The 13,741-nt window shown below is 40.4% G+C and overlaps 1 protein-coding gene across 1 annotated transcript; it reads left to right on the top strand.

The window, feature by feature from the left end:
* The first annotated feature begins 1,020 nt into the window (after positions 1-1,020).
* LOC149836635 (pyruvate kinase isozyme G, chloroplastic-like) lies at positions 1,021-12,653 on the top strand. The gene is made up of 12 exons (XM_090007059.1): positions 1,021-1,337; positions 2,716-3,003; positions 3,563-3,728; positions 6,556-6,690; positions 6,851-6,961; positions 7,063-7,151; positions 7,658-7,720; positions 9,283-9,458; positions 10,113-10,215; positions 10,317-10,465; positions 11,065-11,173; positions 12,235-12,653. The coding sequence occupies exons 1-12, from the start codon at positions 1,101-1,103 to the stop codon at positions 12,346-12,348; spliced, it is 1,740 nt and encodes a 579-aa protein (XP_089863185.1). The 5' UTR covers positions 1,021-1,100; the 3' UTR covers positions 12,349-12,653.
* Positions 12,654-13,741: the final 1,088 nt, after the last annotated feature.

Raw genomic sequence — 13,741 nt, 5'->3', positions numbered from 1 at the left:
CTCCATCCCCACACCAATTTTGATTTTAACCTCCACCTCTGCATTCATCCCCATTTCATGTCCTCCATCCCCCATTCAAACGGGGTGAGGTGAGGTGGGGCGGGGCCTTGTTTTCCCCGAGCTACTGTCATCCCTACACATACCGAAGAATCTCTACAAGACCCGGATCCGAGAAACCCCAAATCAGATCTAATCGGCCTAGATCATCAAAGAACTTCTACACGATCGGATATAATCCATACTTAATACAGATTGAACAGAAAATATTGATCCAAATCTGAATTCAAAATTGAAAGACATTATTAGTCCTAATCCAACTTAGTATGGATTCAGATTTTATGTAAAGATCCATATCCGAAAATAATGCATCGGGTTCGAATCGGATAACCGGTCAAACCCGATCCATTTGGACACCTAATTCGAGCTTTTTTTTTCGTCAATACCGCGGGCGCACGTCCCTCGGAAGATGGGTCCAGTGCTCCACCGTCGATCCATCAAATCCAACGCTGCAGATGCAAGCATCAATTGACCGTACGACTACGTGCTCTTACTGTTTAAACTAAACTTTAAACTAAAAAAACCCTAAAACGATCACATGGTTAAGTCTAACAAATATCGCCGTTAATTTCAGTGCATGCTAAATTTATCGGCATTTTTTTTTCACTCGAACAAAATTCAGATAAAATTAGAGGTCCAATATTCTAAACATATCCCGCAAAATTTGTTCCTAAAACATTTCCTTTGCAATCGCTGAAAGTCATGCAAAAAAAAAACAGGAGAAATTGGGGAGAGAGAATTAAAAAAAAAAAAGTGACGTTTCCAGAAAACAAAAAGAGTTCCAAGTTAACGCGATGTTTGGCAAAGCCGATAAAAACCTGCAAAGCAAGATGTTTGACTAACCTGTATTTTTACTTTTGTTTATTTGTTTTAATTAAAGCAAATCACGCACTCAGATTCGATACAACCAAAGGACTCTCTTCTCTGCTCTTTAAAATGGCGGTCTCTTCGCAGAAAGAGAGAGACGTCTGTCTTCTCTGCTTCTTCCGCTGCTGCTGGGGGGTGCTTGGTCGTACGGAGAGGGGCAGGGGGGAAGGGAAGAGATGGCTCAGCTCATATCGTCGGGATCGATCCACGGACCTACCGTCTCGCCCAGCAACCATCCCTCCTCCAGATCCGCGCTCGCCGGAGACCTGACGGAGAAATTCGTTTTTCCAGCGAATGCGGGTGCAGGAAGGCACCGGAGGAGCGTCGTGACGGCGACGAGCCTCCGGACAAAGCAATCGGAGCCCGAGACCCTCCCCGTCCTCCCGGCGGTGGCGGTGGAGCCTCCCCAGATGGTAGCTCTCTCTCTCTCTGCTGCTGCTAATATTTCCTTTTATTGTAGTACTTTTTCCCGGATTTGCTTCTCTCTCTCTCTCTCTGCTGCTACTGCTAAGATTTCCTTTTCTTTTAGTACTTTTTTCCCGGATTTAGTTCTCTCTCTCCCTCTGCTTCTACAACTAAGATTTCCTTTTCTTGTGGTACTCTTTCACGGATTTAGTTCTCTCTTTTCCTCTCTCTCTCTCTCTCTCTGCTTCTACAACTAAGATTTCTTTTCTTGTGGTTCTTTTTTCCTGTATTTAGTTCTTTCTCTCTCTCTGCTGCTACTGTTAAGATTCCCTTTTCTTGTAGTAGTTTTTCCCGGATTTAGTTCTCTCTCTCTCTCTCTCTCACTGCCAAAATTTTCTTTTTTTCAGAATTTTCTCAGATTTAGGTAAATTTTCTTTAAAAAAACCTTTCTTGTGGTTGCTTTCTGTTAACTTTCAGAGGAGGAGGAAAACGGGATGTGTTGTCACGAAATGTAGAATGGCTTCTCGAGTTTTATGCAAAAATTTGTAGGTGGGGTGTTTGGACGCAGGCGCTATGTCCAGATAATGGTGTTTAAGTGGGGAATTTGCATTACAGAACGCAATGCGAGCTCTCAACTTATCCAGCCTTTTCTGCATAAGCGGGTTCATCCAAATTCCTGGCACTCTTTTAGCGGGAAGAATTTCAGGGGTTTGCGGCAAACAATTCTTTTAGGAAAATAAAGTAATGCGTGATGAATTAGGATTTGAACGTATGGGTGTCCTGCAGAAAAAGAGGAGGGAAAACAAAAAGGGAAGAGAAGAAAAACGAATGAAAGAAAGAACCTGTTGTGTGGGCGCCATGTCTGAAAAATTAAAAAAGAACTAAAAAATTTGTGTTATGTTTACCATATATTTTGGCGAGGCTTCCCTGCTCGATCCGGTCTGGTTTCACACAAATTTGGTGCTATTTGGGATGTGAATTAGAGTTTGTGCTTGCATGTACGCATGTCTGATGATATTGATATTGCCATAATATCATAAATAACATCTATCCAGTTGTTCTCTTTTGTTTGCCAAACTAATGGAGAGAAATCTTGGCAGTAAAAACGGAGAGTTTCAAAGTAAATGAAGATTTGAAGTTGAGGGAAAAAAGATTCTCACTGAAATATCATGTTGAATTTAATTGCTCACCGACATCGATAACCACAATTGACAGTTATGAGAATTTGAGTTTTAAAATCAAATCTGGACCATCCGATTAAATATGATTCAAAGGCCTAGATGATGTTGTATATTGTCCAGGTAGAGTTGGATGTGAATTTGAATTTGAATTTGTGATTATCTTTCAGTTGATTTTGCTAGTTTGATTGTTTGTTTTCCTGGACAGGGCATTGCTAACTTTGATCATCTTAGGGATGCCCGGAAGCTCGTGGACGCATCGGCTGGCACCTGCTCCAGGCCAACTGTTACGCGGAAGACAAAAATTGTATGCACTATTGGTCCCTCCACAAACACACATGAGATGATTTGGAAGCTGGCTAAGGCGGGAATGAATGTTGCTCGATTAAATATGTCCCATGGGGATCATGCATCTCACCAAAAGGTTATTGATTTAGTTAATGAGTACAATGCACAATCGAAAGACAATGTGATTGCAATTATGCTTGATACCAAGGTGAGCTCCTTGTCTCTTAATCTCCCTTCTTCCTCTTCCAGCATTGAAAAATGATTTTTTTAACCATTATTACACGCCATATTGTCTTTCTATAATTCATGATTGCAAAAAAATCGTTATTGCGATGTCTTTTTGGTGAGACTATGCTCTAATTCTTTTATAGTTGTGCTTCAAATAGACACGGTAGCAGTTTCGAGTCTTCAATCATTTCCCTCATAATGTTACAACCAAAGTTCACAGTCCCAAGTGATTTGAAATCAAACCATGGCATCCTTATGCCAGATCACATGTCATCGTCTGCTTATCTTGTCATCTTTGATTTTCACACAAGTATGACATGATCTATTTTAAGTAAATTTATTATCCAATAGATTAGCCTAATCACATTTTGATTTTTCATACATTTGCATAAGCATTGGCATATGTTTCTGAGGTTAACTGTCCATCAGTTGGCACTTCTTTATTATACTTTAGTACAAATTACCCTTCTCTTTTGGATTTTGCTTATTTTATTTTAGTTAATATGTTGTTGGATTCATGTACTTCTATTGTGCCTCAGGGTCCGGAGGTCAGAAGCGGTGACTTGCCTCAACCAATCACACTAACAACTGGCCAGGAATTTACTTTTACTATCAGAAGAGGGATTGGCTCAGAGAACTGTGTTAGTGTCAATTATGATGATTTTGTTAATGATGTCGAAGTTGGAGATATGCTTCTTGTTGATGGTATGTTTTATATGTCAACAGTCTGGTGACAATTCAAATGAATATTGTGTGGATATACTATCTACTTTTTTGTTATTCCAAGCCTCAAATATTTCAATCTGCTTGGTATCGGTTCTAATGGTAAAAGCATAATCTGTCTCATTTAGGCTCATTTTCTTAGCTAGAACAAGTACAGTCTGCTATCATGTATCTCTGCCCTTGTTGGACATATGATATTAATTCCATTACTATTTCTATTACCTATTGTACACAGCCATTCCAAGGTCTCGAGCTGGGTTTTTTCAGCTGGAAAATTGAAGATTTTATTGGTCATTGTGTGTGAAATTGTACTATGATCTGTTACATTCTTTTAGGAAGTGGCAGATGCTGCTGATAGTGTATATTGATTGCTCTGGCGTAATTGCATGCATGTCTAACCAGTCTGGGCATGCCAATCTTATTTTTGTTACTTATTCTTGTTTTGATTTTAGGATGACACCATTCTCTTTAGAAAACATTTTGTTTTAAATTATTTGCCACCAATAACACCATTTTTGGGTTGAAATTTTTGTTGTAATGATCAGAACCATGGTTGCCAGTCGAGGAAGCGGGAGCGGGAGAGGGAAGCGATACAGGAAACAGAAGTGGGAAGCGTGGCACTTTCAAAATTTTAGGAAGCGGGAAGCGTGGGACGACTTAAAAGCGAATCAAGAATTGTCTCAGAAGCGACCTAGGAAGCGAACATGAAGCGACCTAGGAAGCGAGGGGGAAGCAAAAATAAAAATAAAAATAAAAATACAAAAAAAAATGAAAAAGGGGGAAGCACGGGGAAGCGCGCTTCCCATAAATGGGAAGCGCGCTTCCCATAAATGGGAAGCGCGCTTCCCATAAATGGGAAGCGTGTTTCCCATAAAAGAGAAACACGCTTCCCAAAAAAATGGTGCTTCAAACGCGCTTCGGTGAAGCGCCCTTCCCCACTAGGCTACGCGCTTCTGGTAACTCTGATCAGAACTATGTCACATGGGTGCGGGTGCGGGGATTCAGCACTTCCAAAAAACCCGGGTGCGGGGGTGCGGCAGGGGCAAAAATGTAAAATATATATATATATTTTTTGTATAGTGTATATGTATGAATGTATGGTAGCTGTTAAGGTCCATGACATTTATGCATGTTAGCACGTTCACCCCAAAGATGAAAGTGATGAGTTGTGGAGCCTGATTCATTGTTTTTGCCCTTGCAGGAAGGGGGGTCCGGGGGCTCCCCCGGCGCGGGTGAAAGTCGAATCTGGGAGGAAGGGATGAGCACCTTCCCCTTAGGCTCGCTGCCACACAGGCGACCAAGACTGAGTGTGGGGAGACCCCTTCTGGATCCATTCTGTGACTCCGTTTTGAAAGAACTTCATGCAAATACAACCACATGGGAATGCAATGATCCAAAGCTGGTCATTTAATTATGTTATCACTCCACGCGGAAACTACACGATCCGGTCCTTTTGACTTTCATAATTTCCATCTTCCTCTCTAAGACAACCAAAAGCCAAATGAGGCGAATTTGTCCTCCAACAAAAGGGAAAGAACTCGCGTTCTCAGAGTAAAGAAGAGAGAGAGAGATAGAGGAGAATAGTAGGATGGTCACTCTCGGCTCGGCTGTAAAGCTTTACTGGTGAATAGCGGCAGCATTAAGAAACTCTTTCCATTGGTGGCAGCGGCACACGATGCACCGGGGAAAAAGAGGAGGAAATTAATAAAGAAAAGGTGAAAAAGCAAAAACCCACCACTCTTGTATCACGATCCCAACCCCTCGGCCCTACGCCTAAACACCACGCCGTTTTCCCCCCACCTCCACACCGACAACTGGCTCTCATTAATGTCCTCTCCTACCTGCCCCTTTCCCTCTTCAAAACTCCCCCCACCCCCTCTCCCCTTTTAGACTCCCGAAAAGCAGAGAGAGAGAGAGAGACCCATTTTGGTTTGCTATCACTTTTCAGATCGTTAAACACACGTAGCTTTGATTTTATCACTCGGAGGGGGAGACAAAGAGAGAAAGAGAGAGCAATGATCAACAAGGAAGGAAGAGGAGGGATGGGTCCTTCCACACCGCCATCAGTAACCATCTTCCTCCTCGGCCTTCTCCTCCTCTCTCCTTGCACCCTCGCCTCCTCGTCCACCCCACCCGACGCCGGCCCGGAGTGCCTGCAGTCGGACCAGTTGGCCGGGCTCACCACGTTGGTCCAGGGCGCGATCGAGGAGTTCGGCCGGGCCCTCTCCTTCGTCTCGAGCTTCGTGGGCCTCTTCGGCAGCATTAATTGTATGATTTTTTAATTCTGCAGCCCATTTCATAGGGAAAATTTTTTTTTTTAAAAAAATCCAAAAAAAAGGACAAAAATGACCCTGGGTGCGGTCAACGCACCCAGGGTCGGGTTGACCGCACCCGCACCCGCGTCGACGCGGGTGCGGCACCCTGCTAGCCGAATCCCTGTGACATAAGATCAGAACTATACAGTGGATCAATTACTTAGATTTGTCAATGGGGGATCCTGTCATCTGCCAGGAATACATAAATCATTACTTGCCAAACTGTTAATTATTATAATTCTTATTAGTAATGATTTTAATGATGACAATGATGCTATAACAATAATAACATCAGTAACGGTAACAGTGGCGACATCATTAATGATGCTAATGTTAATAATGATAATTAGCAGCAGCATAGACATTTAATTCAAGGGTTTAAATTACTTTATGCAGTTGATATTTTTTGGTAATTTTTCTGATAGAGTGCCATGCAAAATTATATGTATCTTTGAAACTTTTGGAGTGATTAACTTGGGCATTTATGTCTCTAGGGGGTATGATGTCTTTAATGGTGAAGTCAAAAACAGCTGATTCAGCGAAGTGTGAAGTTATTGATGGAGGAGAGCTCAAGTCAAGGCGGCATCTTAATGTTCGAGGGAAGAGTGCAACACTTCCATCAATTACTGGTGAGATCATCAAGATGTATAATAAATAATGTTGCATGCTAGAATAAGAGCCTATGTCATTTTGCATCTCCGTTCTATTGTGTATTTTTTCAGTGGTAAATTTTTCATGGAATAAGTTTTTGGCTTTAACATACAGTAACTAGTGCTTTGATTACCACAGAAAAGGACTGGGAAGATATTAAGTTTGGTGTGGAAAATCAAGTTGACTTCTATGCTGTCTCATTCGTCAAAGATGCAGATGTGGTTCATGAATTGAAGGATTATCTCAGACGTAATTACCTACTGGTGCTTTATATTTAAGTATTCAGATGCATATAATCTGGCAGTATTTCACTTGAGATCATTTCTGTCTAATTTTATGTTGCTTTTCAGGACATTCTGCTGACATACATGTGATTGTAAAGATTGAAAGTGCAGACTCTATACCCAATTTACATTCTATTATTTCTGCATCTGATGGGGTATGCATTTGAATCTCTGTGCTTGTATGCATTGTTTTCATAACTATCTCATAAGTTAATTATCCATTAGGAGCATGCATAGATGGTGACCTTACTTGATAAGAAAACAGCAAAGCACAAGTATTAATGATATGTCAGATTCAAATTCATTGAGAGTTCACTATTTAGCATACACTTCAGGATGCATCTTAGTTGCATGTATAGCATTGCATTGTGTTATTATGATGCACCCTGGCTGAAGGTTCCGTGGACAGTAAAGTTGATACTTACTATGATATTGATGCATGCTTGCATGATGGTTCTATGGCATCTGTTTTCGGCTGCTTTAAAAATATTCATTTTCCACACTTCTACTCGACTCTATTTGGAAAGAGTTTGAATTAGATTGCCATGTTTCCCTGCTGTTTTTATAAGTGTGTACTTTTCCTGTCCTGATAATGCTTCATGTGTCAAACCAAGCAGCTGACTTACAATTATATTATTTTATATGTTCTGCATCTGAATAGGCAATGGTGGCTAGAGGAGACCTTGGAGCTGAGCTCCCCATTGAGGAGGTTCCTCTACTGCAGGTAAGCTTTACTTTTCAGTTTTGGTTTTACTGTAGCATCTGAGGATAAACATAGAAGTACTTGATCTTTTCTCCTTCAATTCTTGGTTCTCCCATCCGATAAATTGTTGATTAACTGGTGGTGTTGCTGGTACGCACATTTTTCTGTTTTCACCTGTCACATGGGTGCGGGGGTGCGGCACTTTCAAAAACCTTGGGTGCGGCAGGGGCAAAAATGTATATATATAGAGAGAGAAATGAGGGGGGTCCGGGGGTTCCCCCCGGCACGGGTCCAGGGGGGGCGCCCCTGGCGGGGGGTTATAGCCCCCCCCCCCCCCCCCCCCCCCCCCCCAAGATTTTTTTTTAAAATTCCGCAGCCCATTTCATAGGGCATTTTTTTATTTTTTTTAAATCCAAAAAATGGACCGAAATGGGTGCGGCACCCTGCTAGCCGAATCCCTGTTACATAGGTTTTCACATGGGACAAATTTCAGCTAATGCTTTGAGGTACTGTCAGAAACAGAAATTGATCAATCTTGACCGTTTAATTTTTCCATTCAATACTTAACAAGGGATCAAGTATTGGCATGATGTCACTAGAGTAGTCTCTCTGGAGATTATAGCTGTTAGCTTGAAATGGGATTAGGTATGGAAATTCGTGCAAACAATTTCTTTTACATATACAGCTAGCAACTGTGTTGGTTAAGTGAGCAAACCGTAATAAGAAATATGCTTTTCAGCATGTTTAATGCTTTAATGTGATGGAACCTTAGCTTCTTTTCCAACAATGCACCTCTCTCTTTGATCTGGTATTTTTCTTTTCATTAATACTAGTACTTTTTGAGAAAATGGTTTCAATCCCAGTTGCAATGCTTTAAGGATATCATTTGATAAAATATCTATTATCCCATTGTCACATATAACTAGGAAATTTGCATACACTCATCTTGTAGTTTCTGTTCTATGTTTGCTTGGTATATTTGCCTGAGTTTTTGTACAATTAAATTCCATGCAGCACTCACCTTCATGTTTGTACTGGTGGATCTGAAGAATGGATCTGCCGATCTGTCATCTACAGTCAACTTTGTGGTTTTCTATAATCCTTCTTTCTCATAGGGGAGGCCAACGGCCGCGCCGGGCCTATTATATAATATATAATATATTTTATATTGTATATAAAATATATATTATATTCTACAACCGGCCTGTGGCGGGCTGGCCTGCGGGCTGCCCAGCCCGATGCCCCCCCCCCCCCTCCTACTTTCTCACATACTATTTTCAATGTGAACGACATGTTATGTAATCAGATCAAGTATAAAATTACATCAAATTAAATAATTGAACAGACCATTGTATTGAAATGTAGTAAAACGGCATTTACTTTCGGTTACCTGTGGTACTAAGCAGGATTTGCTTGAGGAATTAGACTGTGCTATAGTTATTGCCTCTTTCCTTAAAATTAGTATTGTGGACAAATAAAAGTCCTGGTACTTTTTTTTAAGTCATTGTCTTCCCTAATCTCCATCCTCTTCAGCACATTGTTTTTGCACACAAAATTAACTTTTTGGCTCTTTCTACTTGCAGGAAGAGATTATTAGGATCTGCCGTAGCATGGGAAAACCTGTCATAGTGGCAACTAATATGTTGGAAAGCATGATTGTTCACCCCACTCCAACCAGAGCAGAGGTTTCAGACATTGCCATTGCAGTTCGTGAGGGTTCTGATGCTGTCATGCTGTCAGGGGAAACGGCTCATGGGAAGTATGTCCTTGTAAATTTTCTACAATTTGAGCAAAATTTTTGAACGTCTAGATGTCTTGGGTTATATTTTGATTTCTTTTATTTTTGTAAACTGAAATCCTGTGGGGGAACTGGCTTGTCATATTTTGGGGTTAACATAAGAGAAAGTATCTATGTTCTCATGACTCAGTCCAACACGACTTGTCTGCATTCCCATGGCTTTTTCCAACTGTCTTAATTGAAGTAACTCATCCTATTCTGCTAGTTGCTTGAATTCATAGTAATTTGACCTTGGTCAAGGGTGTTAGTGATGTACACTGGTCTGATTTGGTTTCAGTGTAGTCATTACTGAATCTTACCTAATCATTGTCCGGAGTCGACTGCTGATAGCTAACTGGATAAAAATTTACATATATTCATATTCAGATACTCATTGAATATGGACATAAAACTTCAAACTGAATCTGAATCCAATTAAATAAAGTCCGATTCAGTCAGAAATCGGATCCAAATCCTATTTATTCACATCCCTAATGGTGTTGCTTTATCATCTCAAAAAGCTACTTAAGTTGAGGAACTTCCGAGTCTAATGGCTTTAACTGCCATTTCTACTTGTTCTGTTTGAAGCTGTAAGATATGTTAATCGTATCTTTGATTGATTTGGGTTGCATACAGGTATCCATTGAAGGCAGTAAAGGTAATGCATACGGTTGCTTTGAGAACTGAATCCAACATGTTGGCTGGAGAAGCACCTGCTAATGTTGGTCAGACTCTGAAGGTTAGCAGTATGGCATATCCCTGAAGAATTTCCTTTAAAATTGCATGCTTCTCTGCTTCTTTTGCCTTTTCCTGATATATTCAAGCTGGTGTACTTTGCAGAACCATATGAGCGACATGTTTGCTTATCATGCAACTATGATGTCAAATACTCTTCGTACACATATTGTGGTCTTCACAAGGACTGGATACATGGCGATCCTACTGAGCCACTATCGTCCCTCTGGAACCATTTTTGCTTTCACTGATGAGTATGTTCCTCGATTGCAGTAGAAATAAAAGGCCCATCATTGCACATGTACCTTTTGAGAACCATAATGCCTGGGATATATTTCCCCTAGATCATGCTAAGCATTTCACACATGAAATCTGATTGCTTAGGGTAGGGAACACTTGGCTTTTGCAACTCAGACGCAGACTCTTTTGAGGTGGCTGATTGTGTCATGGTGCTTCGCTTGATGCATGTACAGAGTTTAAGCTCCATGTCATAGAACTAAATCATTTGATTAGGGCTGATAAGATCAGCTTGCATCTCTGTTCTGTTCAGCTCGTCGTGAGCTTGAGCTCAGGTCTGCTAAACACGAACTTGAGCTGAGTCAGAGCTCAGGACCCTGGCAAACGAGCCAAGCCCAAACATGGCCTGTTCAGTTCGTTTGGCTCGTCATAAACTTGAGCTTAGCTCGGCTAAACACAAACACGAGCCGAGTCATGAGCTCAGTCCCCTGGCAAACGAGCCAAGGCCAAACATGCCCTGTTCAGTTCGTTAGGCTCATTTGCCAGCCCTAATTTGATCTATTTCACATTATTCAATTGAAAGGTTGTGTCATATTTATTGCTATTGTCCATGCAGTGAGAGAGTGAGGCAGAGATTAGCTTTATATCAAGGTGTGTGCCCAATGTGCATGGAATTCTTGGATGACGCTGAAGAGACTTTTAAAGTGGCCTTGTCTTTCTTACAGGTATACAAGTCACTTTTTTCTTATTTTTGTTTTCTTTCGCGTTTCCTTGTTCAATTCTTGCTATATTTTCATATAAAATTGCCAAAAACCTTCCCAAATCAGCTTTCCAACATTCTCTAGTTCCTCATAGCAATGAATACTCTGATTTTGTGTGCCTTGAAATAAATGAAAGAATTACTGAGCAGCCGTGACCAAAATCCATCCCAAATGAATCAAATCTAATATAAAAGCATTGTAAGTGGTATAATTCTTGTTGCCAGCTCTTTGTGTGTCACTGCTATACTGTGCTACTCCCTGAAAGATCAGCGGTTTTTCTTGGTGGGAAAGGAGTGGTTTCTTTCCTGGATGATGAGGCAAGTTCGAACTGAGGTTTAGATATGGGCATTGTTGGTGATTTGGTTTCATTACTCTTCAAATGTTCTAAAAACCTGGGTGAATCAAGGAGACGAAAAAGGAAAAAGAGAAAAAACTCCAATCTGGGATTATTCGTGGTTTTGTTGCTGGTGACCAACTTTCTTGTGCTGAAAATTTTCCACTCTCAATATATGTCTTCTGATAGTAGTGATAGTAGTAGTAGTATTAATGATAATGGCAGTACTGAAAATATATTGGTGGTGTTGTCAGTGTCCTTATGTTGCGAACTGCTTTACAAGCGAAAACAACAATGATACCTATCTTAACAACAATAACAACATACCATTCCATCGGGGTTACTCTTCTAGCTTGTCTGATCCCTTTTTCTGGTTCTGGCCAAATGGTTCAGGATTTCGATATTGTACCCTCAGCATTGTAATGGTTTAGAACCACTAAAACTACTTCTGATCAGAGGGAAAATAAAATGCCTTTGATTTTCTGGACCATAGTTTTTTGTGCTTTGACACATCACAAAATATTGTGTGGACGATTGTAGCAATATTCATCTCTTCAAAAGACTGCGACTACTGGAAGATCCATGTGCATTTTCATGTAATGTCGTGTTGCTGAACCATTGTGCCATGACCTCATAGGCATATTTTGAAATTTGAATCTTAGTAAACTTGCCCATTGGTTTTACATTTCAGGACCATGAAATGGTGATGGAAGGAGAAGAAGTTGCTCTAGTTCAGAGTGGCCGGCAACCAATCTGGCTGTCACAAACAATTCACAGTATTCAGGTTAGGAAAGTTGAAGCATAAGGAGGGGGTCAACTGATAGCAGGATGGTGAAATTAGCCACGGTTGAGATGCTGGATCCTGTGTGGCCTCCAACTTAGGAGCATACTGAAAAACAAGGGCCCATTTGCGGATAATCTGAAGGGCTTAATCAATATGTTGAAATTTTTTTATATGAAATATGTGATGTGTACGCTTATTTATGGACTTAACAACGATCAGGTGTTCTTTTATCACTGGACAGTTTCATCAACAGAAACTGCAAATTTTGTTTACTTGTAGTGGTTTCCTTTGTTGGCCATATTGGTCCAAATAATTTTTATTCTAAATGTGTTTATTTCTTCAGCTGAACTTTCTATCAAGGTGGTTTCTTTCAGTTCCACAGGGCATTTTTCTGTCTTCTTTTGGGTTTTTCTTTTTTCTCTTTCCTTCGTGAGAGATTGAGACTTGAAAATAGTGGGGTGAGAGGAAGATGAAGATGGAGGAAGCTCCTCCTTGTAGTAGCTCATGGAATGAGATGTATTGTCAGTCAATGATGATGTCTCTAATGCAAAAATAATTTTTGATAAGATATTCTTTTACCCTTTAGATATGGATAAAAAATCAAACTTTTTAGAAAACTTTCATTTTTAAAAATGAATCTGTTGTTTTCTACTATTTTCTCACTTCCCAGGCGTGCCTAGTGGACTTTAAATTATTGAGAGTTAGAGCGAACCGTTACGCGTGTTAACATATATTAACCCCGGGTACGTTAAAGTCGCGATGTGTTGCTGTAACAGTTAAGTCTCTCGGTTAATGCTTTTCAATGCTACATTTGTTTTCATCGTACATGCGAAAAATGACCTTAGATTAATTTGACACTTTTTTTTTGAAATGTTTAATTTTTGCTATTTTTTTATTCTCAAAATTGCAAATATGTGGTTTTAAAAAGTCCTTACCTTTCAACCATGTAGACTTTTTATGAGATTTTTTTCTTAAATATGACTGTTTTCTGCATAACAGTTTGTTTTTAGATTTGTATTTCTGACTTCGAAAACTTGCTTTTTTATAGTCGTTGAAAAGCCAAGACTAACTTTCTTGTTTTAAGTCAGAATTGAAAACCTTTTTAAGATTGCGAGTTTCAAAATCAGAGCTTGCCAAGGTCTTGTCATTGTTTCGATGTTGCGGCAAGGGATGCTAACTTCGGGTAGGGTAGTGCATTCTTGATGTCCAACTAGCCAGATGGGAAAGCAGATCAGGTCATGCTGAAAATGAGCGTTTTTGCTCGTGCTGACATCGTGGCCATCCGATTTGCATTTTAAAAAGCTCAAAAGTCAACAAAACCACGTGGCATTCATCCAAAATGCAAACAGACGGCCACGATGTCCGCATGAGCAAAAAACGCTCGTTTTCAGCATGACCTGATCTGCTTCCAGCC

This window comes from Nuphar pumila, chromosome 5 (assembly GCF_984573655.1).
Source record: "Nuphar pumila chromosome 5, dmNupPumi1.hap1.1, whole genome shotgun sequence".
In the NCBI taxonomy this organism is placed as follows: domain Eukaryota; kingdom Viridiplantae; phylum Streptophyta; class Magnoliopsida; order Nymphaeales; family Nymphaeaceae; genus Nuphar; species Nuphar pumila.
Note: the sequence above shows the minus strand (reverse complement) of the source record. Positions and strands in the feature narration are given on the sequence as shown.

Coding starts and splice junctions, on each gene's coding strand:
- LOC149836635 (XM_090007059.1), top strand. CDS start 1,101: ATGGCTCAGCTCATATCGTCGGGATCGATCCACGGACCTACCGTCTCG. Junction 6,691..6,850: donor AACACTTCCATCAATTACTG/GTGAGATCATCA, acceptor TGATTACCACAG/AAAAGGACTGGGAAGATATT. Junction 10,216..10,316: donor ATGTTGGTCAGACTCTGAAG/GTTAGCAGTATG, acceptor TGTACTTTGCAG/AACCATATGAGCGACATGTT.